Source organism: Colletotrichum scovillei (assembly GCF_011075155.1).
Source record: "Colletotrichum scovillei strain TJNH1 chromosome Unknown Contig00003, whole genome shotgun sequence".
Taxonomy (NCBI): domain Eukaryota; kingdom Fungi; phylum Ascomycota; class Sordariomycetes; order Glomerellales; family Glomerellaceae; genus Colletotrichum; species Colletotrichum scovillei.
Window position 1 is genome coordinate 480108 of NW_023336261.1, and position 27268 is coordinate 507375.

At 53.5% G+C, this 27268-nt stretch overlaps 6 protein-coding genes across 6 annotated transcripts; 2 read left to right on the forward strand and 4 right to left on the reverse strand.

The window, feature by feature from the left end:
- Positions 1-2300: 2300 nt before the first annotated feature.
- On the forward strand, positions 2301-4211 carry HER10_EVM0006189 (cytochrome P450; the record flags this gene model as incomplete). Its single annotated transcript, XM_035475781.1, has 3 exons — positions 2301-2558; positions 2622-3774; positions 3835-4211. Exons 1-3 carry the CDS (start codon positions 2427-2429, stop codon positions 4209-4211), a joined length of 1662 nt encoding a protein of 553 aa, XP_035336103.1. The 5' UTR covers positions 2301-2426.
- Positions 4212-6598: 2387 nt separating this feature from the next.
- On the reverse strand, positions 6599-10211 carry HER10_EVM0000800 (cytochrome P450). The gene is made up of 5 exons (XM_035470568.1): positions 8783-10211; positions 8475-8729; positions 7711-8421; positions 7564-7645; positions 6599-7509 (listed from the first exon to the last, which is right to left on the reverse strand). Exons 1-5 carry the CDS (start codon positions 8898-8900, stop codon positions 6828-6830), a joined length of 1848 nt encoding a protein of 615 aa, XP_035335592.1. The 5' UTR covers positions 8901-10211; the 3' UTR covers positions 6599-6827.
- Positions 10212-11006: 795 nt separating this feature from the next.
- Positions 11007-14171, reverse strand: HER10_EVM0011624 (arginyl-tRNA synthetase). The gene is made up of 4 exons (XM_035481052.1): positions 13568-14171; positions 12251-13461; positions 11778-12191; positions 11007-11705 (listed from the first exon to the last, which is right to left on the reverse strand). The coding sequence occupies exons 1-4, from the start codon at positions 14066-14068 to the stop codon at positions 11699-11701; spliced, it is 2133 nt and encodes a 710-aa protein (XP_035336597.1). The 5' UTR covers positions 14069-14171; the 3' UTR covers positions 11007-11698.
- Positions 14172-14656: 485 nt separating this feature from the next.
- Positions 14657-17393, reverse strand: HER10_EVM0010155 (arginyl-tRNA synthetase). The gene is made up of 2 exons (XM_035479624.1): positions 16629-17393; positions 14657-16573 (listed from the first exon to the last, which is right to left on the reverse strand). Exons 1-2 carry the CDS (start codon positions 16799-16801, stop codon positions 14809-14811), a joined length of 1938 nt encoding a protein of 645 aa, XP_035336452.1. The 5' UTR covers positions 16802-17393; the 3' UTR covers positions 14657-14808.
- Positions 17394-18668: 1275 nt separating this feature from the next.
- HER10_EVM0004118 (uncharacterized protein) lies at positions 18669-26425 on the forward strand. The gene is made up of 2 exons (XM_035473771.1): positions 18669-19700; positions 19811-26425. The coding sequence occupies exons 1-2, from the start codon at positions 19308-19310 to the stop codon at positions 20114-20116; spliced, it is 699 nt and encodes a 232-aa protein (XP_035335905.1). The 5' UTR covers positions 18669-19307; the 3' UTR covers positions 20117-26425.
- Positions 20608-25990, reverse strand: HER10_EVM0007358 (uncharacterized protein; the record flags this gene model as incomplete). Its single annotated transcript, XM_035476917.1, has 2 exons — positions 20608-22349; positions 22399-25990. 2 exons carry the CDS (start codon positions 25988-25990, stop codon positions 20608-20610), a joined length of 5334 nt encoding a protein of 1777 aa, XP_035336216.1.
- Positions 26426-27268: the final 843 nt, after the last annotated feature.

Sequence of the window (27268 nt, forward strand, 5' to 3'; positions counted from 1 at the left end):
CATGTTGAATAGATATGTGCGCAGTCTCGAGGCAAAAGTCAAGTCTCTCGAAAAGGAACTCAATTCATTACGATCCGCGACAGGAAGAGAACTAAACTCTCAAGCGGAACTCATTAACCTGGATGCAAGTGACATTGGGATCTCTCTCGGTCATCAAGAGACGGAGGCAAACAGCGCGAACCTGCTTTATGAGCCCTCGCCTGCCCAGCTGCCTCTCTTGCAGTCCTCACCTTCCTTCGTCGAAGAGCTCAAAATCCTCTCCTTCGAGGCAACGGCTGATCGTCATTTGGGATCTTCCTCCGGCCTCTCTTTCGCCAAGCTGACACAAACCGTCCTCCGACGTCTGAACCCCGACAAGGCCGACTTTAGCTTCACTAATTTCGGAGCCGAAGATGGCGTGTGGCCGCCGTTAGACCTTTCCTCCTCGACTTCAGACCTCTTGGATTCAACGTTGTTCAATGGATTCAGAGACCCTTTCATGTGCTACCCTTCGATGCTTGACGGGTTCTCTCCGGCCGCACCAGCCGAGCCCGTCTCCCTCCCAGAGCAACAGGTCTCTCTTGAAGGCAGTCATGTTGACCAGTTCATACGTTTCTACTTTGCTCACTCGCATACCTTATACCCGATCATTCACCGCGGGGAGTTCAACAAGATACTGGAGCATTTCCGAGCAGATCCTCAGTGTGCTTTAGCTCAATCGTCCCTGTGTCAATTCCGCCTATGGATGGTCCTTGCCATTGGATCAACAGCGCAATGCTCAGTCACCCTTTCAGATGAACACGAATCGATGATGTACTACAATAAAGCACTTGAGCACTTCGAGGGCGCTCTCGATTATGGATACATGGTACGAATCTCCGTGTGAGTGAGTTTATGAGCGAGTGAAGGCTGACTCATGACTGCAGGCCGCATTGGAAGTTGTACTTCTGCAAGTGTCGTATTCCTTCTTCAACCAGCTTGGACCCAGTACGTGATGGTATGAAATTCTTTCTCGAGAGCCTTACTCAATTTTGTTGTAATAGATACATGGACATTGGTTGGTCTCGGTGCACGTATGGCAATTGGATTAGGCATGCATGCTTCCTCAACCTACGAAGGCCTTCCAGTCGACGTGTCCGAAAAGCGGAAGAGACTCTTCTTTTCCGTTTACATGATGGACCGGTGAGCCCTCAAGATCCACGATACCGCAATGCCTGGCATACTGATCCTATCCAATAGCGTGGTATCTATAGCTCTAGGCCGCCCATTCGCCATCAATGAAGATGACATCGATGTGACGGTAAGATAGGCACTCTCTCGGGACTCAGTAGTCCAACATTTCGCACATCAACTGACTCAAATTTCAAGCCCTTCACGGTGGAAGATGACAGTGACGTTGGGGCACAAATTGATCTGCCCGGGAAGTCATTCAAGCCTTCTATGATGGCCGTTCCTCTTCATATCCTCGAGCTACGGCAGATTGCCAGCAAGATCACGGCTTCAGTCTATTCGCACCGAAAGTCAGCCAGCCTAACAATCGAACAGCGCGAAGAAGTAGCAAACTCGCTTCACCAGAGACTCCTTAAATGGCGTCGTAATATGCCGTTTCCTCTTCCAAATACCGACGCTGCAGTGCCGCACCTTAACAGCAGCTGGTATGACTTCAATTATTATCTCCACGTTGCCATGTTGTATCGACCATCTCCGCTGTTCCCGACTCTGACAGAACCCCGTGTCAAAGTGCTAGCGGAAGCTGCATCCATGTCGATTCGTCAAGTATCTAATATGCACCGACAAAAGTGTCTTGCCTACAATTGGCTCAACCTTCTGTCGATATTTACCGCAACTTTGTCCCTGATATACGCCACAACTGTTCAACCTGATAACCTCACCTCTGTTTTGAGAGACAGGAGAGCAGTGGCGGACCTTGAAATGACCATCGAACTATTTGACAAGCTTAGCGTCAAGTTCCCTGTGGCTGGCAAGATACGTCAAATGGTTGAACAGATATCTACTAGGTACAAAGAAATGATGGAAGTCAACGAGGCGTGAGTTGAAAAGCCAAAAGACGAGCTACTTAGTGTCTGGTATTATCTTATCTAGTCAATACTATCTGTTTAAGTGATGTCTATAATACCAATGGTGACCATCGGTCGATGGGCGGCTTGTCCGACACGAATGATAAGCCTCCAGTTGGAGGGGTCGGGCCGTCCGATGATTAATCGCCGCATCACTATTCGACCTCCGACCGAACGACCGTAATTGAGGGGAAGAATGATGCGTGAGAATTCTTTTTGCGAATTCCAACGATCTCGCCATATCTTCCTCAATTCGGATTTACATAAGTACTGTTGGCAATGTCCTGTTGACCATTTGCTACAGCTCCAGTAGACTTACTCCTTTTTTGATGTTCGGCGGGGAGCTACTTGAGAAAGGGCCAGCTCATAATGTCAACTTTACTCAATTCGACGAGATCGTTCCAGTCTCTTGTGCACATAGGGGCTGTTCAAGAGGTTTTCTCACTCGTGACTATCCTCGCAACGACTCTGGCGTTACTGGCCTCTTATGTCGCCTACAATGTGAGCTCCTTCAGGGTTTCCGAGTAGTCACCTAGCTCTACGATGCGAATGCTGACTCTACAGGTTGCCTTCGGCACTGACATCCCTCACATCAAGGGACTTCCTCAAATGCCTGGCGCTGTTCCAATTTTTGGACATCTTTTAAAGCTCGGCGAAGACCACGCGAGCACTTGCGAGAATTGGTGGCGGAAAGGGAACCCATCCACTTTCCAAATCAAGTTGGGAAACACGAGAGCCGTAGTGTTCAATTCATATGAAGACATCCGCCGTCTGCTCATTGGCCATCAGAATGCAGTCATTGACCGGCCGAAACTGTACACCTTCCACGGTCTCATCAGCAGTACGCAGGGCTTCACGATCGGGTCGTCGCCCTGGGACGATTCATGCCGCCGAAAACGCAAGGCCGCAGGCACGGCGCTTGGAAGGCCCGCCCTTCGGAATTACTATCCGATGTTCGACCTCGAAAGCTATTGCATCCTCCGAGACCTGCACAAGGACAGTCGCAACGGAGAGGTGGAGATCAGCGTGCGACCGTATATCCAGCGGTATGCGTTGAACACCACCTTGACGCTCTGCTACGGTATTCGAATGGACGCCGTCTATGATGACCTACTACGCGAGATTCTACATGTCGGGTCGGCAATTTCGCTCTTGCGTAGTGCTTCAGAGAACACCCAAGACTACGTCCCCATCATGCGGTACTTCCCAAACAATGAGAAGAGCCGTCGTTCCAAAGATCTCAGGGAGCGCCGAGACGCGTATTTGAATCTGCTTCTGGATAAAGTTCGAGAGCAGATCAAGCGTGACACTGATAAGCCCTGCATATCGGCAGCGATCTTGAAGAACGAGGAAACTAAGCTTAGCGGGGTTGAAGTCTCGTCAATCTGCCTTTCGCTTGTGTCTGGAGGATTCGAGACGATACCGGGGACTCTCACCTCGGCCATTGGATCCCTTGCCACGAAGGAGGGGCAGGTCTGGCAGGACCGGGCTTACGAAGACATCAAGCGTTACTATCCAGATGTGCGCGAAGCGTGGGCTTCTTGTTATGTAGAAGAGAAAATTCCCTACATCAACGCCATCATCAGGGAAGCTGAGAGGTACTACACAGTCAGTTCTATGAGTCTTCCCCGAAAGACTGTGACCGAAGTACATTGGAACGGAGCGATCATACCCCCTAAGACAATGATCTTGGTCAACGCACAAGCCGGAAATCATGGTGCTTAACTTTCTCCCCTATTGACTGAAGTTCGTTTCAGTGTTACTAATGTAATGCAAGATGTTGGACATTTCGGTGATGATGCCGGTCATTTCGATCCCGAGCGGTGGCTCGAAACTCTTGACCCCCCTACAGAAAAGGAGATCTCAGGCGTCGGTCACCTCAGCTTCGGATTAGGCTCCCGCGGCTGCTCCGGGCAGTACATCGCCCAGCGTCTACTATATGCAGCCTTGGTGCGGCTGCTATCTTCGTACAAGATTGTTGCAAGCGAAGAAGAACCCCCGAATACGGACTATGTCGAGTATAACCAGTTCAAGACGGCTTTGGTGGCGATCCCCAAGGACTTCAAGGTGAAGCTCATCCCCAGAGACACCTCTGTGACGAGTGATTGCTTGAGAGCTGCGGAGGAGAGAACTAGAGAGTATTATGTCGAGTAAGGCAGTTGACATGTATTCTTCGAAGTGGTCATTTGAATTATTACGTCTGAGAAGAGAGCTAAACTTTGGCCAGAGCTTTGTGTTTACGTGTTCCTCTGATGGCCTTTGCCGCATGATACTACTCTACATATTCGCGGCTTCCGAATGCTCCGTGAGGGATTTCAATCCGCGTCTCGCAATATTGAATTAACTAGATTCATAGCGTCTTTCGATATGTCAACTCGAGCTAAAGTCGATTGACATGTCTCTCAACGAGCCTGGCAAAGATCACAGAGATGACCTGTGTAAAAAGCTTCTCAGGCATCAGACTTGGGCCACAGCGCACTCTTTTCTAGTCTCGGGCCCGTCAAGGACTATATGCATAATACATAATACATGCTGAAAGCAGTGGTCAGTATCTGGGTCATTGAGTCACAGAGCCAGGAGGATTCGGAAAGGAACCCCTCGGTACAATAAGGTAGTCCGAGCGATCAATGCCTGCCCGGTAAGTTCTTCTGGGGGCACCTTGGAGTAGTCTGATCACCACCTGACAACAGCCAAACGAATGCTGATCTCAGCCCTGCGGAGCACCAGCCGTCTTTGGACGGATTTGCTCGTTGTAATAATGGCGGCTCCTGTGGGCCTATCATAAAGCCCGATGCGGAGTTGCCAAAAGCCCGTCAAAAAGGTAAGGGCCAGGAGTCTCAATCTTCAATCTTTGACAATGCAGCGGGGGTCTGGCATAGCGAAGCGGGAATCTACAACCGGCCGTTCGAAGTAAGAGAAAGGCGAACATGAAGCTTAACGGAGCCGGCGGAAAGTAAGCGGAAATATAGACTAGTATCAGGGTCGTACCTGAGGCCGTTTAGTTCAACCCAATAATTTGGCTTCTCAAACAAATGAACAAACGAGACGGGAGTGAAGGGGGCATCCTGTCTGAGACTCTCGAAACAAACGCTAATCTTGATGGAATACAAACATCAAAACCGTCAATATCGTCCAAATACAAAGCTCTAGGACAAAAGCAAAAGCTTCTAAGCTTAATTGTGAGAGCTCGGGGCGGAACCAGGTCCCCTCGGCGACCCAATAATGCCTACCTTTCAACTCAAAAAAAGAAGGGATCACTCCGAGATCGCGAAAACAAATGACCGGCGAATCAACGTCGGCGACAATGTCAAATTATCATGAAAAGTGGAAGGCCTTGGGCCTGCTTCGATTCCCGATTAACTCAGAGTTCATCCCGTCTCACCCCCATTTCAAGCTTTGGTGGTGGCTGCTGCTACTACTTTGGGTGAGTGTTCCCTCCCCCACGGGTTTGAAAGGAGGCTAAATCTCAGATCATCCCATCACTTACCTTAAAACCCTTCAGGCCGTCAATGATTTCGGGCTCTCGTCCCTCCTCTGACACATCTCATCCCCCTTGGGCCACCACCCGTTCGCCGTTCGGCGCGTCAAAGGTTCAGAACCTACCTCCCTTCGACGTCCTTCCCACACTCTGACGAATCGCATCATTTCCAGGACGAAACGTACTCAAATCCTCATTCGTCTGTCGCCTCGAGAAGAAGCTCAAGCAGAGATGGCCGTAGCGGTCGTCGGAACCGTGGATCCTGTGCGTAGGGCTTGGCATGTCTGGGAGCTTTGCCATTCGCCCCCCTCACCCCCTTTGGGAGCTCCAGCTCTCCCCAGCTTCAAGCTCCAGCTCAAGCTCAGCTAAGCTTCAGCCAGCTCTTTGCCTTCACCTCAAGATTCACAGTAATTCAAATTCCCATCCCCTAGATGCCGTTCGCCGCTTAGTCATCTCAAAGGGAACGTGAGGCCGTGACACACACACACAGCGGCAGGTCGCCGAGACTTGAACGGACGGATATCTGTCACGATCTGATCTCAACGGGACCACGGGCTCCACCACCGTTCCCTTTGGATTTCTTGCCACCGTTTCGAGAAGCGCTAGACGCCGGTTATGTTCTTGTGAGGATTTCTTTTCAGATTTGTTGTGGTTGTGTTGTAGTGAAAGACAGCATCGCGATGCCGTCTACCGAGTCAGTCATCAACACCATCGCGAGCATCAACCACCACATACGACCATACCCATTGGAAAACTCGGGATCCCGTCCGCTCTCCCATAGATAAGCCAATGAGGGCCGGATTAGTAGTTGGGTCGGTGACGACCAGCGAATACCTGGTGTTGTATGTTTTTGGCTTTTTGTGAAGCTATCGTGATCCACCTCAAACGTACGCGGCGGACCGCAATTGCGGGGCCGGCGCTGTTTCTGCAAGATCCAGCCTATGGCTTCGATGTTCACGCTTGGCGCTAGACGCGAAACATGTCGGAGAGTCATTTGAATTTGTTTTTTTGAATGATTTTGGTATAAGTGTAAATTTCTATATTCATACATCCTAGAAGGTATATCCAGTCCATGTCACATTCTAGACCCCCAGATTACCAGCTCCTTCAGTAGCATCGGCATCTTTCCGTGTGAAAAAGTAAGCCCGTAACAAAGGGAATCCCTGATATCAATCCGAATGATCCATCAGCGCCGTCCATGATCTCACCAGTATCTTATCCTATCATCAAACATTCTTGCCATCCATCCTCATTAGCCTCTCATCACCTCCACGCCCAAAGCCATAGCAACCCTATGACAGCATCGTCGGCGACGAGCGTCCAGAACAGCTGGCGCTGGCGCTATCCTCTCCATCAACATATCCCTTCTCGTTACCCGAATCCACGTCGCTCTCGGTCGCCCATCGGCCAGGGCATCCGGGGATATCGCGCTCGTGTTCGCGGTACTGCTTCTCGCGCTCGCCGTCCTCCTTCCTCTGGCGGAGATTCAACGTGACGGAAGGCGGCTTCACGGACATGGCAGCCCTCTTCTTCTCGCGGGTGTCGATATCAGGCATGCCCATCTTCATCATCAGCTCCTCATTCTCCTCCTCCTCCTTGGCGGCGTCGAACATGGCCTTCATCAGGTCGGCCTTTTCAGGCGTGCGCGCGACAACGTCAAAGTCGAAAAAAGCGGGCTTGGCGATCAGGAGAGGGGTGTAGTCGTTCCAGTGCACGGGGACCTCAGTGCCGTCGGCGTTGTACTTCTTGCGAATGTTGAAAGCCCAGGCCATGCCTCCCATGGACAGGAAGAGGTCCTGGTCAACAATGGGGACACCTTGGCACGTCCTGCGTCCGAAACCGAATTGACTGAAGCCGTCGAGGTTGGGGAATCTAGTGAGAGGCTCTTTGTAGGTAGGGTACTCAGGCTGCACCCAGCGTCCGGGGTTGAAGGTCTCAGCATCGGGGTAGACGGACTCGTCGCGAGTGATGCCCCTAGGCTGCGTTAGTGATGGAGCGAACACATGGTCCTAGTGTCGAGCTACTCACCATTCAAGAGCATGAATCGTGGCACCGGCAGGGATAAAGTAGCCGTTGTAAACATCGTCCTTTTCGACAGCGTGGGGAATGCCTGCACGTCACGTCAATCGCGCTGAACTCAAAAACAAACTTCCACTACGATGGCGCAAAACTTACCAGTAGGGACCGGGGGTCTCCACCGAATGACTTCCTTGACGACAGCTCTCAACAATGGCAACTTCTCGCGATCCGACCATTGAGGGCATCTACCTTCGCAGTTCTCGTCAATCTCCCGTTGCAAGCGAGCCTGCCATTCGGGGTAGTGCAGCATGGCGAGGAGGAAACTCTGGATGGGGCTACCGATGGTCAAGGCGCCAGCAATGGCCATGAGACCAACGACGTTCTGAGCCTCCGCAAGGTCGCCCCATTTGCCCTTCTCGTTTCCGAGACCCTCGTTGATAAACGTGCTGATGAAGCTCGGCGCGGCGGTACCCTTCTCGACCTGATCCTTGACAAAGTTGACGTTGCTTGTGAACTGCTTCGACTCAATGTCGTGGCGCTCCGCCTCCTTCTTCTTCCATGGCGACAGCGCTGCGGGAACGTGCATGAGGAAGGAGATAACATTAGGAAGAGCACCGGCAGGGGAGATGGTCTCGAGAAGGCCAAAGGTGGTCTTGCGCAGAACTCTGGCCGGGTGGGCGGTACCCCAAGAAAGGCGACTGACGGTTCGGCTGGTGAACTGCTCGATGTACTCGCGGTACTCGGCAGGCTTCTGGTAGAGAAGCCACAGGAAACGATCGCGCTCGCGGCTCGGGTATGCGTGGAGCTCCTGCTTGTCGCTCTGGTTCATGAGGTGGTGGCAAAGCTTGCGCTGGCGCTTCCATGTTTCTGACCGAATTGTTAGTGAGTATATTAAGGTAAGAGGCAAGTAGGAGATATACCTGTCCGGCCAAGGAGGGCAAGGTAGTCACCGCTGGTGCGGTTATCCGGGAGGTTAGGAATCATGGGCCGGTCAGAGTAGATGACATTGCGGCGGCCGAGGAGGTCGTGAGCAACTTGCTCAGATGAGATCCAGACGTGGTAAGAACCGAACATCTCTTGCCCGTAGATTGGGCCATATTGCTTGCCCCATTCGTGGAACTTCATCCATGCCGCCTCTGCCGGAACATCGTGAACGCGACCAATAAAGGGCAGACCTGTGCTGAAGTCAGTGTCTGTATGCCATCGTTGGCATGACATGATAACTTACCCTTTGGTCCAGGAAGAGGCTTTGCTCCCGCCGGGATCCTCTTCTTCAACTGGATGGCGGAGTAAAGGCGCCATGCGCAGAAGAGGATAAAGCCGAGGATTGCCACGCCTACGGCCATCGTGACAAGGCCAAGTGCTATTAGAGAATACAACTAAGTGTTGTCTACGGTATGGTATGAAGAAGGGTAAAAGGGGGAACCGACGTCAAGGTCGATTAGGGGTGAAGAACAAAAGAGAGTGAAGAATAAGATCTGCTGATGCAGGAAAGCAGAAACGACAAGAACCACGATGACGGGTCTCGAGGACGGTGTGTCTCTCGGCTGTTATTAAGAAGAGTGAGGACCACGTTCAGCCATCCGGTCATGGAACGCCCAAGCGGACCGACGGGGAACGGCCAACGGTCCCTTTGTCTGGAAACATGACTGAACCACGCGTGTATGGACACTCGCCGGATTCCCCAAGCGCCATGGCGAATAGTCCAATACCACCCTCTTGCGACTATCATGGATCGGCGCACAGCGGGCGGCGGCAAACTTGTCAGTCCACCTCGCCGTCCATTCCGCCATCCATGGTCCAACAACGGGATGCCCAGAGTCTTGGACCCCGGTGATGGTGTATAATCCTTGACAACATAGCACAAGATACTTGTGCCGCGCTTGCATGTCGGCCGCCACCGTTGTGCTTGCTTGCTGATGGTGGTAGTGGTGGTGTTGCTGCTGCTGCTTGCTCGCTTGGCTCCCTTCCCTTCCCATCCCAGACAAGTGGTTCGTTGAGTTCTGACATCTGGGCATTGAGCTTCCTGAAAGGTACATCAGAGATCAGACACTCGGTTCGCCTCAAGAGACGAGGAAGGGGCAAAGGCAGATCCCCGAGAGCTCTCCAGCTGGAGCTCACGGAGTGCTAGCAAATACCGATGCCCGTCCTTGCATCTTGCGTAGGAGGGGAGGGTATGCAGGCTCGTGGACTGCAGCAGGGTTGACCATGGCTGCTTAGGGCCCAAGGAGACGGTTAGAATATGAGGTGACTGTGGGATGCGCGTTGCATCCGCGAGAGCTCCAAACACAGGGGCCAGAAGATTGGCCGAGCCGACATCTCACTGCAGCAAGGAGTAAACACGCTACCGTGACTACCAAGCTGTTCCATGTCCAAGTCCGTAGTGCCCGCGGTGGACAACAGGATCATCCTCGTCCCACTCTGCCCTCGTCGACTGGGCGTCTGAACCAGTCACCTAGGCACCGGCGTCAGGTAGAGCTGTTGCGGTGAGCTACCGGAGCGCAGGTCGGGCCCCGTCCGGTCTCGGCACAGACACCGAGCCACTTCACCGGGCAGTACGCTAGCTTTGCAGCTAAAACCAAGGATAGTATACGAGCAGAAAAAATCGCACTGCTCGATTGCCTAAAATTGTCGGAAGAAGCTGCTGTCACAATTCTCTCGAACCGTTCTAGGGCTAGGCCAGGCACACCCGTTGGCCCACTCCTTGACGTTTTCGCTTCCTTCGTTTGCGCGCTATTCTGCTCTGTCCTGAGCGGAAGCTTGGAAAAGACCAGGACGAGGTCTTCGCATGCCGCCATGATGCTGAGGCCGATCCGCATGGTGCCCCACGCCGGATGCACCGCTACTATTGTGTTCCGGAGCCTGGGCAAACGTCAGTCTCGGCCTTGGACATTTAGACAGCACACAACGCCCAACGCAAGGTAGGGATAAATCATCAATATTATTCTTGGGTTTCCTCCGGCACTTGACCAGGAGACGTCGGCAGAGAGACTTCACAGAGTCATCGACTCTCAATGTGTAGATTGTGGACGTCGATCAACTGCAAGCCACGGCATCGCGGAAGCTATGCGGTCGGAAATTGGTAGCCAACAGCCATCTGCAGATCGAGTGAGAGCCAACGACAGCCAGTAAGAACCAGTCAGAGCCGTCGAGAGCCATCGCAACTCTAGTGTTTCGACATATGCAAGATTCGGTGTTGGCAGGGATTAGTACGCCCTAGCGGGATCCGAGCGGGAAGATCACTTGGTTGGCGCCCAGGAATGGAACTCCCCCACGCCATTCACCGAGCGTCAGACAAAAGCCACATGTTGGTACCTTAGACAAGTTGTTGAACGCCTCTTGATCGCCTTGAAGGGAGAGCGTCAGGGGGAGGCCACCTGTTGTGAGTGTCGTGGCACTGTGGCTCATAGCTCGCGCTGCGCAGTTCTGCTTTGACAGTCATCATGGGTCAGACTTTTCTCACCTGAGTGTAGGTGGGTGAATCTCCTGCTTCTTGCGAAACACTCTCGTCGCGACCTCTCGACATATGCCGTGCTTTGCTTGGCCTGGATCCAGTCTGCTGCTGCTGCTGCTTCTGTTGTTGCTTCTGCTTCTGCTTCTGCAGAGAAACCAGCCCTACTGGGTCGAATTGCCGCCGCCGCCACCTGCACATCAAACTTCACTGCAGATTGAATGACTCCTTCGTCTCCAGTCTGGGGTAGTAAATGGTAAAACAATTGTCTCTTCAATTACTCAGCACTAATGGGCTGGTGCACGCGAATCCTGTGTGGCTCATGCTGTCTGTCCGACGATAACGACGACGGCCACAGACGGCCACGGGGATTTGTAGTACACCGAAACGGTTGGTGGCTTCTTCGATCGAAAACGTCTCGCTCGACTTTGTGCGACGCCACACCGGTTCGCGCCGTCGGCCATCATGGAATAGCACCACAATGTGGCTGATGGCTAGTAGCCGTTGTGCCGGCCTGTTACGCAGTAGTAGCTCCTATGCCCGTGTTCGTCATTGGTACGAACACTCTTGTGGCCGTTGGTCACTCTGCTCATAATCCTCCGCTGTCTTTTTTAGTTGTTCAAGTCCTCTTGATACGACCACTTTTCCCTCCACTCTCGTCTCTCACAGTCATGATTCCGTCATGATGCCAGTTTACATTCTGGTGGGGTGGTCAGCGTCCAGTTTCACATGCCAGACGGCATCGTGCGACAGTATATGGAGAATAACTCACCTCTCGACAGGGGACAGTCCCAAGAGACGCATGCCGTTGAAGAGCACGGTCCTGGCGGCCATGTACAGCGCCAAGCGGGCCTTCTGGAGCTCAGCTTCGCTTCCAACAATACGCAACACATCGTAACTGCTGCTGACGACGTGCGTGAGGCGGAACAGATACGTAAGCACAGTAGTGGGCTCCAAGGTCTTGAGAGTGTTCTGGACAACATCGGGGTACTGGCTAATGACGCGGATCAGCTCAATAGCATGCTTCTCCGTCAGCAAGCCAAGATCCGCCTTTGCAATCTCCTCCTCAGCAACTCCAGCCTTGCGGAAGATGGAGCACAGGCGAGCGTGGGCGTACTGAAGGTACGGTCCGGTGTCACCCTCGAACGAGGTCATGGTGTCCATGTCGAACTTGTAGTTGTTGACCCTGGGCCAATGTGTCAGTGCATCCGAAAGCGCCTGGAAGGAAAAGTCCGGACGACATACCTCTTTCCACTCATATCCTGGACCATCACACTGCTAATGCCAAGAATGTCGGCCGTAGCCTCCGGTTCGGCAACCTGGGCGTACTTGGCCTCGTTCTTCTTCATCACCTCGTGCATCTTGTCTCCGACGTCGCGCAGAATGTCATCCAAGAACTTGACCGTACCCTTGCGGGTGCTCATACCCAGAACCATACCAAAGTTGATGTGCTGGCACTTCTTGGCCGTCTCGCCGTGGCCCATAAGCTCGATGATCTTGAAGAGCTGCTTCAAGTGCAAATCTTGTTGAGAGGCAATGACGTAAATCATGTGGTCAAAGTTGTACTTCTTTTGACGGTGGAGAAGCTCGCTGATATCACGGGTCAGGTACAGAGCTGTGCCGTCCTTCTTGCGAATGATGGGGCGCTCCAAGCTCTTGCCCGGCTTTCCGGGAATGTGCTTGGCGAAGTCAATGATGACGGCGCCTTCTGACTTTTCGGAGATGTTCATGTCTTCGAGCTTTTTGGCAGCAGCCTCCATATCCTCCTCGGAGACTTGGGACTCGCCCGAGTACTCGTCAAAGTGGATGTTGAGACGGGCGTAGGTCTCCTTGTAACGCTTGATGCTGAGATCACGGAATCGCCTCCATTGCGCCACGGCCTTGTCGTCTCCGTCAACCATGGCCTTGAAGTACTTGCGTGCCTGCTCGTCGAGGCTGTTGTCCTTGAGCGCGGTGACGTCCTCGCCGGCCTGCTCCTTTGCGGTGATCTGATCCTTCTCGTCGGCCATGTCCCTGTTGATCTTGACGTAGACCTCGTACAAGTGGTTGATGGGATCGGCGGCAAGCGCCTCCTCGCTACCGAACCTCTCGAAGCCCAGAGCCAAGAGACCGTATTGCTTTCCCCAGTCACCAAGGTAGTTGATACGGGTCACATCCCAGCCGGCGCCATCGTACAGGTTGGCAATGAAGCCACCAATGATGGTGCTTCGCAAGTGACCAGCGTGGAAAGGCTTCGCGATATTCGGGGAGGAGAACTCGACAATGATCTTCTTCTTGCCCTGGGACTTGTCTTCGGGGTTCTTGAGACCGTTGTTGGGGTTCTTGCCAAAGTCGACGCCGCGGGATCGGACCTGGGGGATCAGGAGCTGGGACAGGGGGCCGGGCTTGAACCAGAACTGGAGGAAAGTGCCATTCTGGAAAGAAACAGGCTTCTCGATCAAGGGAGACTCGGGGATCTGCATCCAAGGTGTGTTAGTCCAACATTCGATTGTACCACGAAAGAGCCAGGGCGCATTGATCCAGGAGTACGGGTTAGTCCAAAGATCTTGGTTCAGGACTGACCTTGTCGAGCCACTCAGCAGTCAGGTCAGCAGGCTTCTTGCCCTTGATGCGAAGAGCAGGGACGGCCAGCACCAAGTCGCCCTTATCCAAGCTCTGAGTCCATTGAAGAGCGTTGTAGATGATGGTGCTCTCGACGCCGGTGACAGGCTGCAGCAGCGAGGTAATGTGGGAGCGATAGACGTCAATGGGGTTGACTTCGGGGTAGCAGCCGGGGTAGGACTCGAGCTTGCTCACGGAGAGCTTCTCGAGCTGCGCCGTGATCTGGTCAGCCATTGTCGCAAGCGAGACGGTGGGGGTGGGGGGAGGTTTGGCGAGGGTCGACCGGTTCGGAGTCGTCGAGGAGTAGAGTCGCGTGGTGGACGTTGGAGGTCGTCGTCGAGGAGGGTAGTGGACGAAGACTGAGGCGGCAGAAGACGCTCCTCGTCGAAGACTTGTGGGATAAACGTTGGCTGAACGAAGTGAAGAAGAAGAAGAGAAGAGGAAGCGCGCGACGCTAGTCATTAAGAGACTCGACGACGGGGGACTGGGCTGCAGGGGGGCACGAGAAAGAAAAAAGGCAAGGAGGGGGAGGGGTCGCTGGGCTGAGGGCTGTGGCCGATGTTTGTCACCCGCAGAGAAAAAATTGCGGACCGGGACGGCCAGCCTGAGTCACTCACTGAGCCATTCGTCCATGTGGTTGGTTGGCTGTCGGTGTGGGGCTTCACCGAGATTCACCGAGTGGAGGGGTAATCATCCTCGGTGAGTCCCGTATGGAGGGGCAATTCCCCCCGCGAATCTCGGTGAGCTCGCCTTCAACAAGGTTGCATGGAAACTCATCTCATCAGCCCATAATGTTCTCACAAGACAGGAGAGAGCATGAGTGGTTCTGATGGGTATATATACTCTACACGCCTTCATGTTCTTCACACTTCACAAACGATAGGATAGCCGGCATTAATACCTCGTACCTAGTTGTCGAGCTGCCGAATCCCACACGAAGCTCACCGCGTCAGCTCTCTCTCTCGATAAGACTATTAATACATGACGCTGATGAAGCCGGTAATACATGTACCAATCAAGCCATATGAAACAATCCTTCTAAACTTGTAATCCCCACCAATGACATCCAAGCCGTGGAGTCTTGTATACCATCCCAACTGGTTTCTTTTTTGTAGACATGATATTTACACATGTTGACAAGCAGTATGAGTACGCGTCAAATGCCAATGACTTGCATGAGTCTATAATTACGTTGATATTATCTAGAACGAATACTCCTCGACAAAAAGATGAATCCCCTGTGCCCCCGTCCCCTTATGGACCGCCCTCTCATCCGATAATGAGGCCACGCAATTCCTCACCGAACTCGTCAACGACTGCCCACCACAGACAACGATCGACGTCTCGCCGCCCGCAGCCTCGACGGGTTCTCGAATCAAAGCCTCCAGATCAGGACGACAATAGTACTCCTTCACCATGCTCATCAAGGACCCGCTCCGGATCCTGGGTGTAAGCGGCACCTCATCGCCCTTTTCCAAGTCTAGTCCCTTTTCCTGACAGCATCCACCACTGCCGCCACTACCGTCCACGGAGTCGTCAGAGGCGATCCTCCTGTGTTTCGCAGACGAACTTGAGCTAGAGCTTCCTTCACGGTCTGAGTAGAGAACCGTCGTCGCCTCGCCTTCCTTGGCTTTGCCGGACCGCGTAATGGCGATATGCACCTGCAGCTCAATGCCGTTCTGCTGCGCCCGATCCATCGACTCCCGCAGCCGCTGCGTGTAGAATTCTATTTCTTCACCCTGGCATGCCATGAGGATGAACTCAATCCTCGTAATGCATGTCTTCCTGCGGCTCTGAACGATGCTCTCCAAGATAGGCAGCGTGAAAGACGTCCCCGTAGACGCTGAGATGAGAACCATGGTGTCGTAGATATCCCATCTAGGCGGCGCTCCGAACGGCCCCAGCACGAAGCCCGTAAGCGTCTCCTTCTTCCCAGATGCCTGAAACTTTTCCGCGTGGTTATGCAGTCTCTTGGAGAACCCACCGTGTTTCCGGACGACAAGCTGGATACTGTTGCAGGTACACGTCTCCGGAAGCTGGTGTGCGCACGCGATTGTGTAAGGGTGTGCCTCAAGGGGCCCGATACGCGGCAGCCAGAGATATAAGTGTTGCCCCGCCTTCCACGAGAAGTGAACATCCTTGATCGTCAATACCGTCGTAGACGAGCCCGCTGTCCGGATCTGCACCTCGTGTCCAACTCGCTTCATCCCCTTACACGTCGATCTGTTGGGTCGGAGCCTCGTATTCTGCCAGGCAAGGAACACCCAGCGCGCAAGGCGGTCGAAGCAGATGATGGCGACGGAAAACCAGAGGTAATGCTTCGCGTAGGCCGGAATGTGTACATAGACCAGCCAGATGAAGAGTACCGCCGAGAGGATATGCTGCAGGAGAAAGAGCTCGTACGCCATGCTGCGGAGGGGTCTCATACCCGTGAGGAACGTCCAGATGAGGATCCCCCAGGCCCCGAGTCCGTACTTGATAACGGGTAGGATCCGCAGCTGCGTCTCGACAAAGTCTGCGCGCACCCACTCCGACCAGAAATGGAACCCGTGAACGGTCGCCGTGACGAACATTGTCCTGGCGACCCATCGGTGAAGCCAGCTTAGTCGTTCATGCGAGGCGCCTATGATGAATCCCACCACGTTGACCTTCATCGCCAAGAGATAAAGGAGGGGCATTTGCATAACAGTCACCCAGGCGTTGCGGAAACCTATGCGTTCCCAGAAGTACGCGTCCTTGATGACGGCATCGTTGACCATCATGTAGATGATGACGGCCCAGTAGGCCAACAGGACAAGTACGCGACCGAGTGACGGCGGCGTCGCCCAGCGGAGGCCCTTTATGGGGATGTAGATTTGCGGGTGTCCTGCTTCGCGGACGAGCGCTGTTGATGTCGCCCATATCTGTGCTATAATATTTGAGGGTTTCGTCGGGAATCGAACGGACTCGGTGCGACATCGCTTAAGTCTGCACATGTCAGCATTAGATGGTCAACTACAGACACGGTGGCAATGATGTTCACCTTCTTAGGCTTTCGAGATAGTTGAGACCGCGGATGATACCCAGGAACCCGACGACGCCTGCAATGATGTACCAGAAAGACTGTGCGAGCTGAACATTTGTCTCCTGGAATAGCGCCGTTCCCATGGTCATGCCTCCTCCCATACTACTTCCTCCTCCATGATTATGGCTCATCGCGACGGTTTTTGGTGACGATGCGCTTCCAAGTGTGAGAGGGCCGTAGACCGTGGTAAGTTTCGCTGGATCTGCTGATTTGCAGCTTTGGCGGTCTCCAGCTCCGCCGATTCTTCCTTCTTTAACTCGTTACAGCCCGCTCAATTCAGGTTGATTAAATGCAGAGGTTCGTTGTGAGATGTTGAGAGGGGATGCCAATGGCGCGCCGATGTCATGAGGTAGCGCAAATTCGTGAAACCATCTCACAAAGCAAACACTACCATTCGCATGCGCATAGACTCCCAGATACCACGAATTCATCCAATAATTGAAATACGAAGAATGAAATCTGCGCCTCGAACAGTTCACACGTCCCGACTATACGGCGTTTGAAGACTGTGAAATCGGCCAGAAGAATGAGGTGTATTGAGCAAGTTCAAGAGGCAAAGACTCTGGGCAGCGTAAGCGAAACAAGTGACTGGCCAGAAGCCGGGCACAAGAGAAACGTTACCAGTAATGAGTAGCCGGCTCGGCGGCACGAAATGCGCTGATTTAGAGAATGGTTAGCGCGACACGGTCCAGCATGCATCCGAACGAGTTTGGCATCGTCAAGGCATGACAACCTGGGCCATGGGTAGACAGGATGCTTCAAGCAAAGGTGGCTGACGGATGATCCGCCGCCAACTCACGGTACGGAATGCCTGAACGCGTTTCTCGACGACGGGAGTCTCGGCTACACTTTCACTTTACACCCTCTTCGTCGAGAGTTTTCTCTATCCTACCGGGTCGGGGGAAAGTTCTCTCTGCTTTAGTTTCTTACCGGCATGTTTACTAAGTCCTTATCCATCAGATAAAGAGAGGTGTAGGCTCTTGGGTTTATTTGATTTTACGCTGGTCATGATTCGCTCTTACACAGAATTCGAATTCAAACTCTCAGATTGGTTATCGCTAATGCCCGTCATCCTCTGATCTCTGTCCTCTTCTACAGCCGAGATTCGGAAACAAGCTTGTTTTTAATTCTCGCCAACTTCTCAAGAGTAAGAAGATACCAACACCCATCCAGGCATCAAGCACCATACCCGCCAAATCTCATCCCCCGTCCAGCTTAGAAACATGCTCACGACAGAAGATCAATCTCAAAACCCCCAGTGAATCCCCCCCTTCCTCCCCAGATATCCCCCCGGCCCCATGTCGAAGAGTGAGAGAGAGAGTCTGAGTTGACGAACTCTCAAACAGGGGTAGTCCCCCCCAATCACAACTGCGCAAACGCCACAATTTGCTCAAAACTTCTCAGTGACATTCCCAAACAGCCTCGTGATTGGTCGCAACCCCAGTCACGCAGCCAGCAAGCCCCTGCGCGCATCGCGGGGCTAGTCTATCTAAGGTTAACTACATCCCTTCCTCTCACGGTCTAACCGTCTAAGCATCAAGCCACCCGTCCCCGCGCGTCCGCCACCGCCGCCTTTTTTGATATCACACGTTGGCATCGCGACGACATTTTATTGTGACTGTAGAGCCCGAGGCGGTGGAAGAAACTCGACGAGCCTGCGAAAGCACTCAAAGATATTACCAGAGCCTCATCATTCATCCCCACTGAACTTGAAAGCCAAGAGTCGTCCCGAGAGTCCCGGCGCGGAGAATCCACCCGGAGAGGGACCTTTGGTTCTTTCATGCATACAGTGAGGGGGAAACATGCAACCATCCAACGTGGTAAAAGTGAAGCTTAGAGCTAATTAGTTCGGCAACACCAGCCAAAGTGAGCAAGTTTTATCTCTGCTTCCTAGCTGTTCCTCCCGCCACCGGGCACAATACCCCCAGTAAGTCACCTTCCTCTCCAGTGCCTCTGACCGGAGGGCATAACTCAATTCCACCTCGCCATGTGCCGACTGCCGGATCTAGGCCTCCTAGTCCATTGATGATTGAATCCGAGGTTCTCGTTCACCCATTCAGAACTTTCCAAATCCTCTTTTTCCATCTCTGTAGCTTTCCTCAAGGCACAGAACTGAGGCACGCTCGTTCTCGTGTAACGGTGAGAGAGATTCGGCAAGACCTTCCGTCTCTCTCCACTCCATGGATGCCATGTATCTCACCCAAGTGCTTAGTTCTTCTTACCCAGCCCGCTCGTGAGATATCCGCACTACCCTTGCCAAACAAAACCGCGAGCTCCCGAGGAGCTTTGCTGTTACCCAATCTAAGCTCCTTCGAGACAAACGGCGCGACCAGGCTAGCCCTACAGAAGAGCGAGAGGAAAGGGACACCCCGTTGCTCGGGTCATTCTCCTTCCGCCCATTGACCAATACCCATCCCACGCGACGCCGGTCTCGTTCATAAACAGCCCGTGTTCCCCTCCGTCTGCTTCACACCTGACATTTCACCATCTTATCAAATCCAATTCCTAATACCTGTCCTCTCTCCGCGCTGTGCGCCTCGATACCCAAAGTCTTCTCACATCAAACTACACACATAACACCAAACTGTCAACATCACCAACCTCACTCACCTCAACCGCCAAAACCCAACCACCAACATGACCCGCCTCCTAACCCCCCTCCTCCTCCTCGCCTCAACAGCAACAGCCCACTTCTCCATGACCCTCCCCAAACCCCTCGGCGACTCAGACGACAACGAGGCCACCGCCCCCTGCGGCGGCTACACCGCTTCCTCCTCCTCCGCAGCAACAGACTTCTACGTCGAAGGCGATGCCATCGGTATGGAAAACGGCCACCCGCAGACAAACTGGCTCTTCCGCGCCACGCTCGACCAGACCGCCGCCTCCGGCTGGACACAGCTGTTCCCGATCGTCATGCAGACCGGCCTCGGAAACTTTTGTGAGCCCAAGATTGCGGCGCCGGGGAACTGGACGGGAAAGAGAGGTATCGTTAGCGTTGTTGCGCATTCACCTGATGGGCTTTTGTACACTGTGAGTTTTCCTCGTCTCTTTACATTCACTCAAAACCACAATCTCTCTCACAAGATTCTTCCTCTTCAAAAACACCTACCAAAGAACAACCCTCACTAACACACCCGCAGTGCGCCGCAGTAAACTTCGTCTCCGGCACAGCCCCAACCCGCTCAGACTGCAAAAACGCAACAGTCACCGTCGACTTCACCTCCGACTCAACCCTCACAGCCCTCCTGAGCGCCAGCGGCTCCTCAAGCAGCGGCAGCCCCTCCTCCGGCTCCTCCTCCGGAACCTCGACCCCGTCCGCCTCGGCCTCGAGCACCGCAAACGCCGCGCCCGGTGCTCTGGTCGGTACCGTCTTCTCTACCGGCGCCGTGGCTGGTCTCTTGGTGTCGTTGACTGCTGCTGTTGGTGGGGCTGCCATGTTCTTCTAGAGTTTCCGAGAAGTCTGGTGATAACGGATGATCATGGCTGGGAGGAAGTGTATACTAGTTGCGACTCTTTATATATGACCATGGCCATCTAAGAGACATCGCAGCGCCTGGAATCTGGCTGCCGCCAATATTAAAGAAGCATTTTGTTCGGAGTGTGCAGAATCAAGTGCAAGCAAATCGCTGCCAACGGCCCATAAAGCATCAATGAAAATTCGATGATGCGGTAATACCGGTGACACACGCAGACCATAGATTGACGATGCGCTGCTCAATTGAGAGTCAAAACAGGGTTGTAAAGAATTCACTGCTTAAGCAACTGGACTGCACCATGGGCCTTCATAGCTGGATTATGATAAAAACCGTTGTATGTAAGAGGCGTACGGCCTGTCTGTTATATAAAGTACACGAAGCGAATTCGATCGCCAGTAACCATCCCTCCGTCTATGGGTAATCATAACATAGTAACCAGAGTAATCCTTGAATCAGGGAATCTACGCTCGCCCCCGAATCCGCCACGGCCCCCGCGCGCCGGCAGCACCCGCAGCACCGACGCCAAAGTTGTGAAGCCTCTCCCCGATAAGGTAGGCCTCATCTCTTATACGCGCCTTCCAGTTGTTGAAGACGCCAACAATACTCCAGAATGCCATGGCTGCCAGTGCGATGAACGCAGCCGCCGGATAAGAAAGACGATAGATCATCTTGAGTTCGTGGGGCGCAGGTACAGGTACGCCGAACATGCCTTGTGACTCCAACAAGCCCATGACATACGGGGGTCCGAAGATCGCCAAACAGCCGATGAGCAAACCGGGCACAACGAAAGCCCTCGTCAGCACGAGAACATCAGGCTGGAGCCATCCACGACGAAGAACCGCGCGGACGGCTTGCGCCAAGCGAGTGCCCTCGTACAGGCTGGTGATGGCCCGCGCTCCAAGCTTGACGTAGAGCAATCCCAGAGTCCAGGATTGTATGACTCTCGCCGTGTGCTGGTTCGACACCACAATGCCGTCTTTGAACTGGCCACCATTGTTGGTTCCGACGACATAAGGTGTCGGAGGATACATGTAAGTGTGAAGAGGAATGAGGCAATACAATTCCATAAGTGCCGTGAGGATGAGAGGGAAAACGACCAGAAGGATTGTGTATGCGTAAGCAAGCCTGGCAGTATGGATGCCCATCAGCGCAAACCGCATGGGAGCATCGCTCTGCCACACAGACTGCAGGTTTGAAGATGCCCACGTCTTCATTTTGTTGAAGATGGAGCGAGCATGGAATAGGAAATATGCCGTCGAGCCCAGAATGTAGATGCCGATGCTGAAAGCATAAATGTCGTTGGTACGAATGTGGGCTGGGATGAGGACCTTGAACATCTTGCGTCCGAACACGAGGGGTATAATTGTGAAGCTGACGCCTGTGACGGCGGCAAAGATCCAGATGAACATGATGAACAAAAAGACCCTGGCACGGAAGTGTGGAGGAATGTACACCAGCTGGTACTGGTCCGTGGAGTAAAGGTCGGCATCGGGCGTGTCATCTTTGCCATCTAGTCGGGAGTTGCTCTCAGAAACCGGCATGAACACGCGTCGTCCCTTAGGAATCTTGACCTGGTCCGACGCAGGAGTCCGAACAAACTGGCCCTCTTCAATCAGCTGTCCAGTTTGAACGAGGCTTGCTTTCTTGATGCTGAGGATGACCATCTGGTCGGACGCGATGGCAGATGTCGGCTTCGCCGTGCCACCTTCAAACGTATCTTCCCACGTCTTGGGCACCACCTTGTTTTCTTTATTGACTTCGAGGAGGGCTCGTCTCCACCAAGGAAGAGCAAGCTGATCCGAGCCAGGACGCAGCGCTAGGATACCCTCTTCGTCGATGCGGCGTTCGCCAAACAAAAACCAAGTCAATCGTAGGCCTCTGGCGCACTTGCGGAACCACCAGGTGTACATGGCATGCAGGCCGTCGCTAGGCTTGAAGAACTTGACTGCCAGAGGCATAGCAAAGTTGTAAAACAACAGGTCGACGGGGAATTCCAAGACAGGCTCATTGGAAGAGTAGTGAATCGGCAAGACGCTCGGGAGAGACAGAGCCAGGCCCCACACCACACCTCCGAGACAAACGATGACGAGTGCGCCGTACACAAACGCAGAGAATAGAATCTTTCGCAATTGTGTGACGACGTTGCGTTCCAGTACATCGCGAACGGGGTGGAATTCGGGATCGTCTGGATCGCGGATGAAATCTGTACTGATTAGTCAAAGTGGTAACTGACAAAGACAGCATAAACTTACAGAGGACGCCTTTCCGCATGATCTTTCGGCACATGGAAACAAATAGGGCAAAGTGGAACATGTACCCCGTTCCCACGAACCAATGTACGAAGATGGAGGTGAGCGGAAAATTGACGGTGAAGGCGACTCGCGATTTCAAAGTGGTTGCTTCGAAGAGGGGCAACAAGGCCACGTCCAAGAGGAGGCCGCAGTACAGTGGAAAGATGAGCATCTCAATGCTGATGATGAGAATGACCTTCATAACGCCACTAGCTTGGTTGAGCAAGTCGATCAATGAAGCTTCCCAATCTTGCCCCGTCTGCCCTGTCGAGAACGGTGAACCACGCTTCAGGTAAAGCGCGCTAATTGCTGAAAAGGTGAAGTAGCCGCAAAGAATCGCCCAGAATCGATCCGTGCCTGACCAGTACGATAGTGCAGGGTTGACGGCCGTCGAGGGCTCGGGCACACTAAAGCTGATCACCCATGATCCGGGATTGAGGATGCTAATGGGGACATCGCGGACGGCGTTCCACGCGTACATGGGTGCATTCGCCGCTAGTGACGCTGCATACTTAGTATTGGCTATGAGGTCGCGGTCGAAGATGGCCCCAAGTATGTCTCCTACGGTAGCAAAAGACCCAGAGAGAAGGGACTTGAAGCTAAGTAGTGCTTCATGACTGATGGCGGAAAAGTTTTGCATCTCGGTGGTTGAAATGATGGGTAGCTCGCTGGTCAGGCTCTCGAGGACCCTGGTTGAAGCACTCGTGAAAATGTCGAACGTCTTCTTCATGAGTAAGCCAACACCATTCTTGGCTGGGAAGCCCATCATGCGTCCTGTTGTGTAGATGAAGCACAAGGTCAGACTGGTCAGACCGCTCATGATGCCAACAGCAACGTCCTGGATGAACTTTGTCGCGCTAAAGAGCATTCTCACAAGGCGCATCGGGTTCATGGCAGCCCAGACACTGACGCGTCCCAGGTTGTAAGGAATGAAAACGCAGACGAAGATCGTGACAGAGACAAGCACGACGCAGAAGATGGCATTTTGGAAGAGACCAGCGATGGGACCACGCATACCGATCAATTCCATGATACCCTCGAAATCTTCGGCGTCGTCAATCGCTTCGGGGTCAAGGCCGGCGGCGACGGCAGCTTCCACGACCTCACGGTCTTGCTCCACGGCGTCTTGCTCGTCATCATCCAAGTCATCGTCAAAGTCATCGTCGTCGCTGTCATGATCATGGTCGTGTTCATGAGCGGCATCGTCATCTCGGCCGCCAATATCCAACTCTCGAACCTCGATGTCGCCCCACATGAAATCGGCCACACGGTCCATGACTCCCCGCTGAAGGGGCGGCCGCTGGGCTGGCTGACCAGCTTCGGTATCTTGAGGCAAGCCGTTGATGTCCTCAAGGGGCTCTTCGGGCAAGCCAACGAACTGCGCCGGGACGACGACATCGGGCAGCTGCACCTCTGGCTCGTTGAATCCAAAAAGCCCGTCCTCGTGAATCGGTTCAACTGTCTCAAAATCGTGATCTGCATCGGAGCCAAAATCTGGGGTATTGCTGCGCGGTGGCGTGAATCGGGCTGGGGGTAGACCGAATTCTTGTCCTTGCGGATCAAAGCCAAATGATTGCATTGGCTCTTGAGCCAGGGGTTCGGCCTGCTGCGGTGCAGTATTCAAGCCGGAAAATGACCAACTGTTGTTCGCAAGTGGGTTGATGCTGTTGTTCATCTGAGGGCCGTCTGAAACGGAGCGAGGCCGAAGAGGACTCTGGAATGGAGTCGACCTCGAAGGGCTTGCGTCTTCCTCTCCCAGACCGGACTCAAAACCAAAATCTGTCAGAGCTTCCTTCTCTTTGCCCTTTCCCGTTCCGTCGGTACTACCCTCGCCATGCGTTTGCGGCGGCCATGAGAACTGTGGTGTTGAGGGGGCGGGAAGTTGGACCAAAAATGGGGACGCGGCTTGCGAATCTCGGGAAGCGGAAGGTCCTTCAGGTCCAGGTTGGCTCTTTTTCGACTGCGAAGCACCCGATTCCCGGTTCTTTTCCATCATCGACTTGGTGATCCTTGCCCAATAGCCAAGTGGCTCATCCAACTTCTCCTCCTCAATGATTTTAAGAATCTTCTCGGGATCACCATTGGCCTGTCGGTAGATACGAAGGTATTCGTGAACAGTTGCCACCGGGGTCTGCGAGTCCTTGTTGGGACCGCCTTCGGGTGGTGTATTGAAGTCGAATTCGGGTTCAGGTCCTCCTTGGGCGTGGGATCCGAAACCACCGTGTCTCCTTGCCGCCGGCAAACCCGCCGGCAGCATAGGTGCTGCGAGCTCGGGCATCGGTTCCCGTTCATCCCAAGCCATGTGAGGTAAACCATCCTGGCTTGCGCGTCGACCGCCGGTGAATGATTCATCGTCATCATCCTCGCTGTCACTTGGCCCTCTCAAATTTGCCGCGCCATAGTCATCGAGCATGCCAGCACCATCGTGCGCGTGTGCGTGCTCGTGTTCAGGATCATGGTCGTGGAAATGTTGCTCATGTTGATGTTGCGGTTCGGGCTGCGGTTGGGGTTGTGCGTTGTCGTTGGCGGCAAAGGCGGCTCGCATATTGATTTCGGGTTGTTGCTGGACAACATAGTCGCGGACCAGGATGACGAGAATGAAGGAGATGATGACCAATATCGTGATAATCTGGCCCTCTAGGACGCCGATGATGGTGCGGTTTACAACGGGGTACCGGGTCATATTGCGCAGCCAGGACACGCCGCTCAACAAAGAAGGATGACGGTCGAGAACGGGGTCACTCGTGCCGACAGGCACTGAACTGGAGTTGGTAGACGCGGAGGACGTGATGGATCCGAGCAGCATCCTCATAAGGGCTGCCGTCATTGAGTCGTTGGTGGTAATGTTGACGCCGTGGAACGACCTGCTAAAGGGCAGTTCCTGACCTTGAATGATATCCTTGAGCATGCCTCCCAAGTTGGCCGGTGTCGTGGTGGGCTCGAGCAGAGGCGAAGCAGGGCAGACATTGGAATTAGCGACTGAGAATGCCACCGAGACGCCTCGGCTCACTGTTGCGTTTGAGCTGTTCCATAGAGCGCCACTACCCAGACCTTCGTCGCTGACCCAGAACAGGAAGGCCCAGACTGAGCGCATTAGGTAGGGCAACCAGCAAAGCCAAACGCTAATGACCAGTGCGGCTCGCAGCCATACCAGAACGTTTCTGAAGAGGTATTTGGCCATGTGGCCGACGAAGACGTGGGCCGGGAGAGTCTTTGGCATTTTGGGCGAGTAGAGCTTGGTAAAGCGGAAGGGTGTTTTGCACAGCTCGCAGTGCTTCTTCTGGGAGTGTGAAAGCCACTCCATCAAGCAATCTTGGTGAACGTATTTAATACTGCCGCTGCATTTGCATGGATAGAAGAGCGGTTCTTCGGCGGTCGCCTCGCCTCTACAAATGCGGCATGTATCGGGGTCGAGGACGCCGGCATCGTTGGCTTGGGATCGTGGTTTGGCAGCATCGTGAGAGATGGAAGCGGGCTTCGAAGCCGAGAACCGTCGGCGGGAGTGCGCGTAAGCATCGGCGGCTGCCAGCGGTTCCATCGCGGGGTCGTCCATAATGATTCAGTCGTCGAAGTTGGCGGGGACTTGAGCCCTTTGCAGAAGTGTTTCGTTATTTAGGAACGCATGAGTGCCTTTCGAAGCAAGGCCGACACGGTGAGAACGGATCGACAGCGGATTCGGGGTGGAAATAATCGACAATGAGATGTCGGTGGGATCGAGAGGTCCGACGTAAGTTCTTTGGTCGAAGCTGCGCGTGCCTAGATAATTATCCGAGTGAACAGATTGCGGGGGAGCGCGGGCTGCTTTGCAATGCTCAAGTGACAGCAAACGGCCGCAGCTCCTGCTCTAGACGGCGAGAAACAGTGGAGAAAAAAGGAGAAGCTGGTTGGGTATCATAAATCGTCAAGTCAAACAAGCCGCTCCAGGATGTTGTGAGGTTGTAGACGCAGTTTCGAGACGGAGAAATCAATCGAAGTCCCCTTACGCTAAGACGGGATCGTTGAGGTACCGATCATTGAAAGTAAGTGCGAGGGCCTGCTCTTTCCAGGTCCAGTTGTTCTGGCCCCAGTACCTCAGGTTGGCTCCTGCTCTTGCGCAGGTCGAATCCGCAGCGTCCATTGAGTGGTCCGAGCAGGGGTCCGGCAGCCGGGAACCCGAGTTTAGGGTCCGGAGCTTTGCTTCACCCGTTCCGATGATAAGTGGAGCTAGGCAGATAAGGTAGCTGAGCTAATCCATCAGTGACTATCGGCACGTGATACTCTATGGTTCTGGAACCACCTCAGCAAGAGGAAGCTTCGGCCAACCAGCGTAGCAGCAATTGCGCCGCTGCATCATTATGTCATTGTGCTTTTCAACATGTCGCTACTCCGTACACCTCAACGTTTTCATGATTTTTCCCACAAAGACTCTCTTTTCTCTGTATTATTCTAAACCCACTTTTTCTGAGGTCTTTTGCAAAGCCATTTGATATTAGTCTCGGTAGAGAGCTACTGTTGCTCCATGTCGCCTGCCAGGCCAGGCTCTTGGGATTCACAAATAAGGTACATACCAGACCTGAAGATAGCTTCTATCAACCCTTTTCTTCAGTGGCATGTACGAATACGATGGAAGAGGCCAGGCATGCAAACCACCCGGATCCTCGATAACAGGTTCCCAGCCAAGGGTATCCAGCATCATCAGCATCATCATCGCATGGATTGCGCCAGATGCCGGCCACTCGGTCGCGCCTCCGAGCTCCAACATTCCAAGCTGGTGAGCCACACTTGCGTGCCTGGTAATGCAGTGCTGCGTCACTTCAAGGTTGTTTGGTCCACTTGATTGGACCCCTCATCC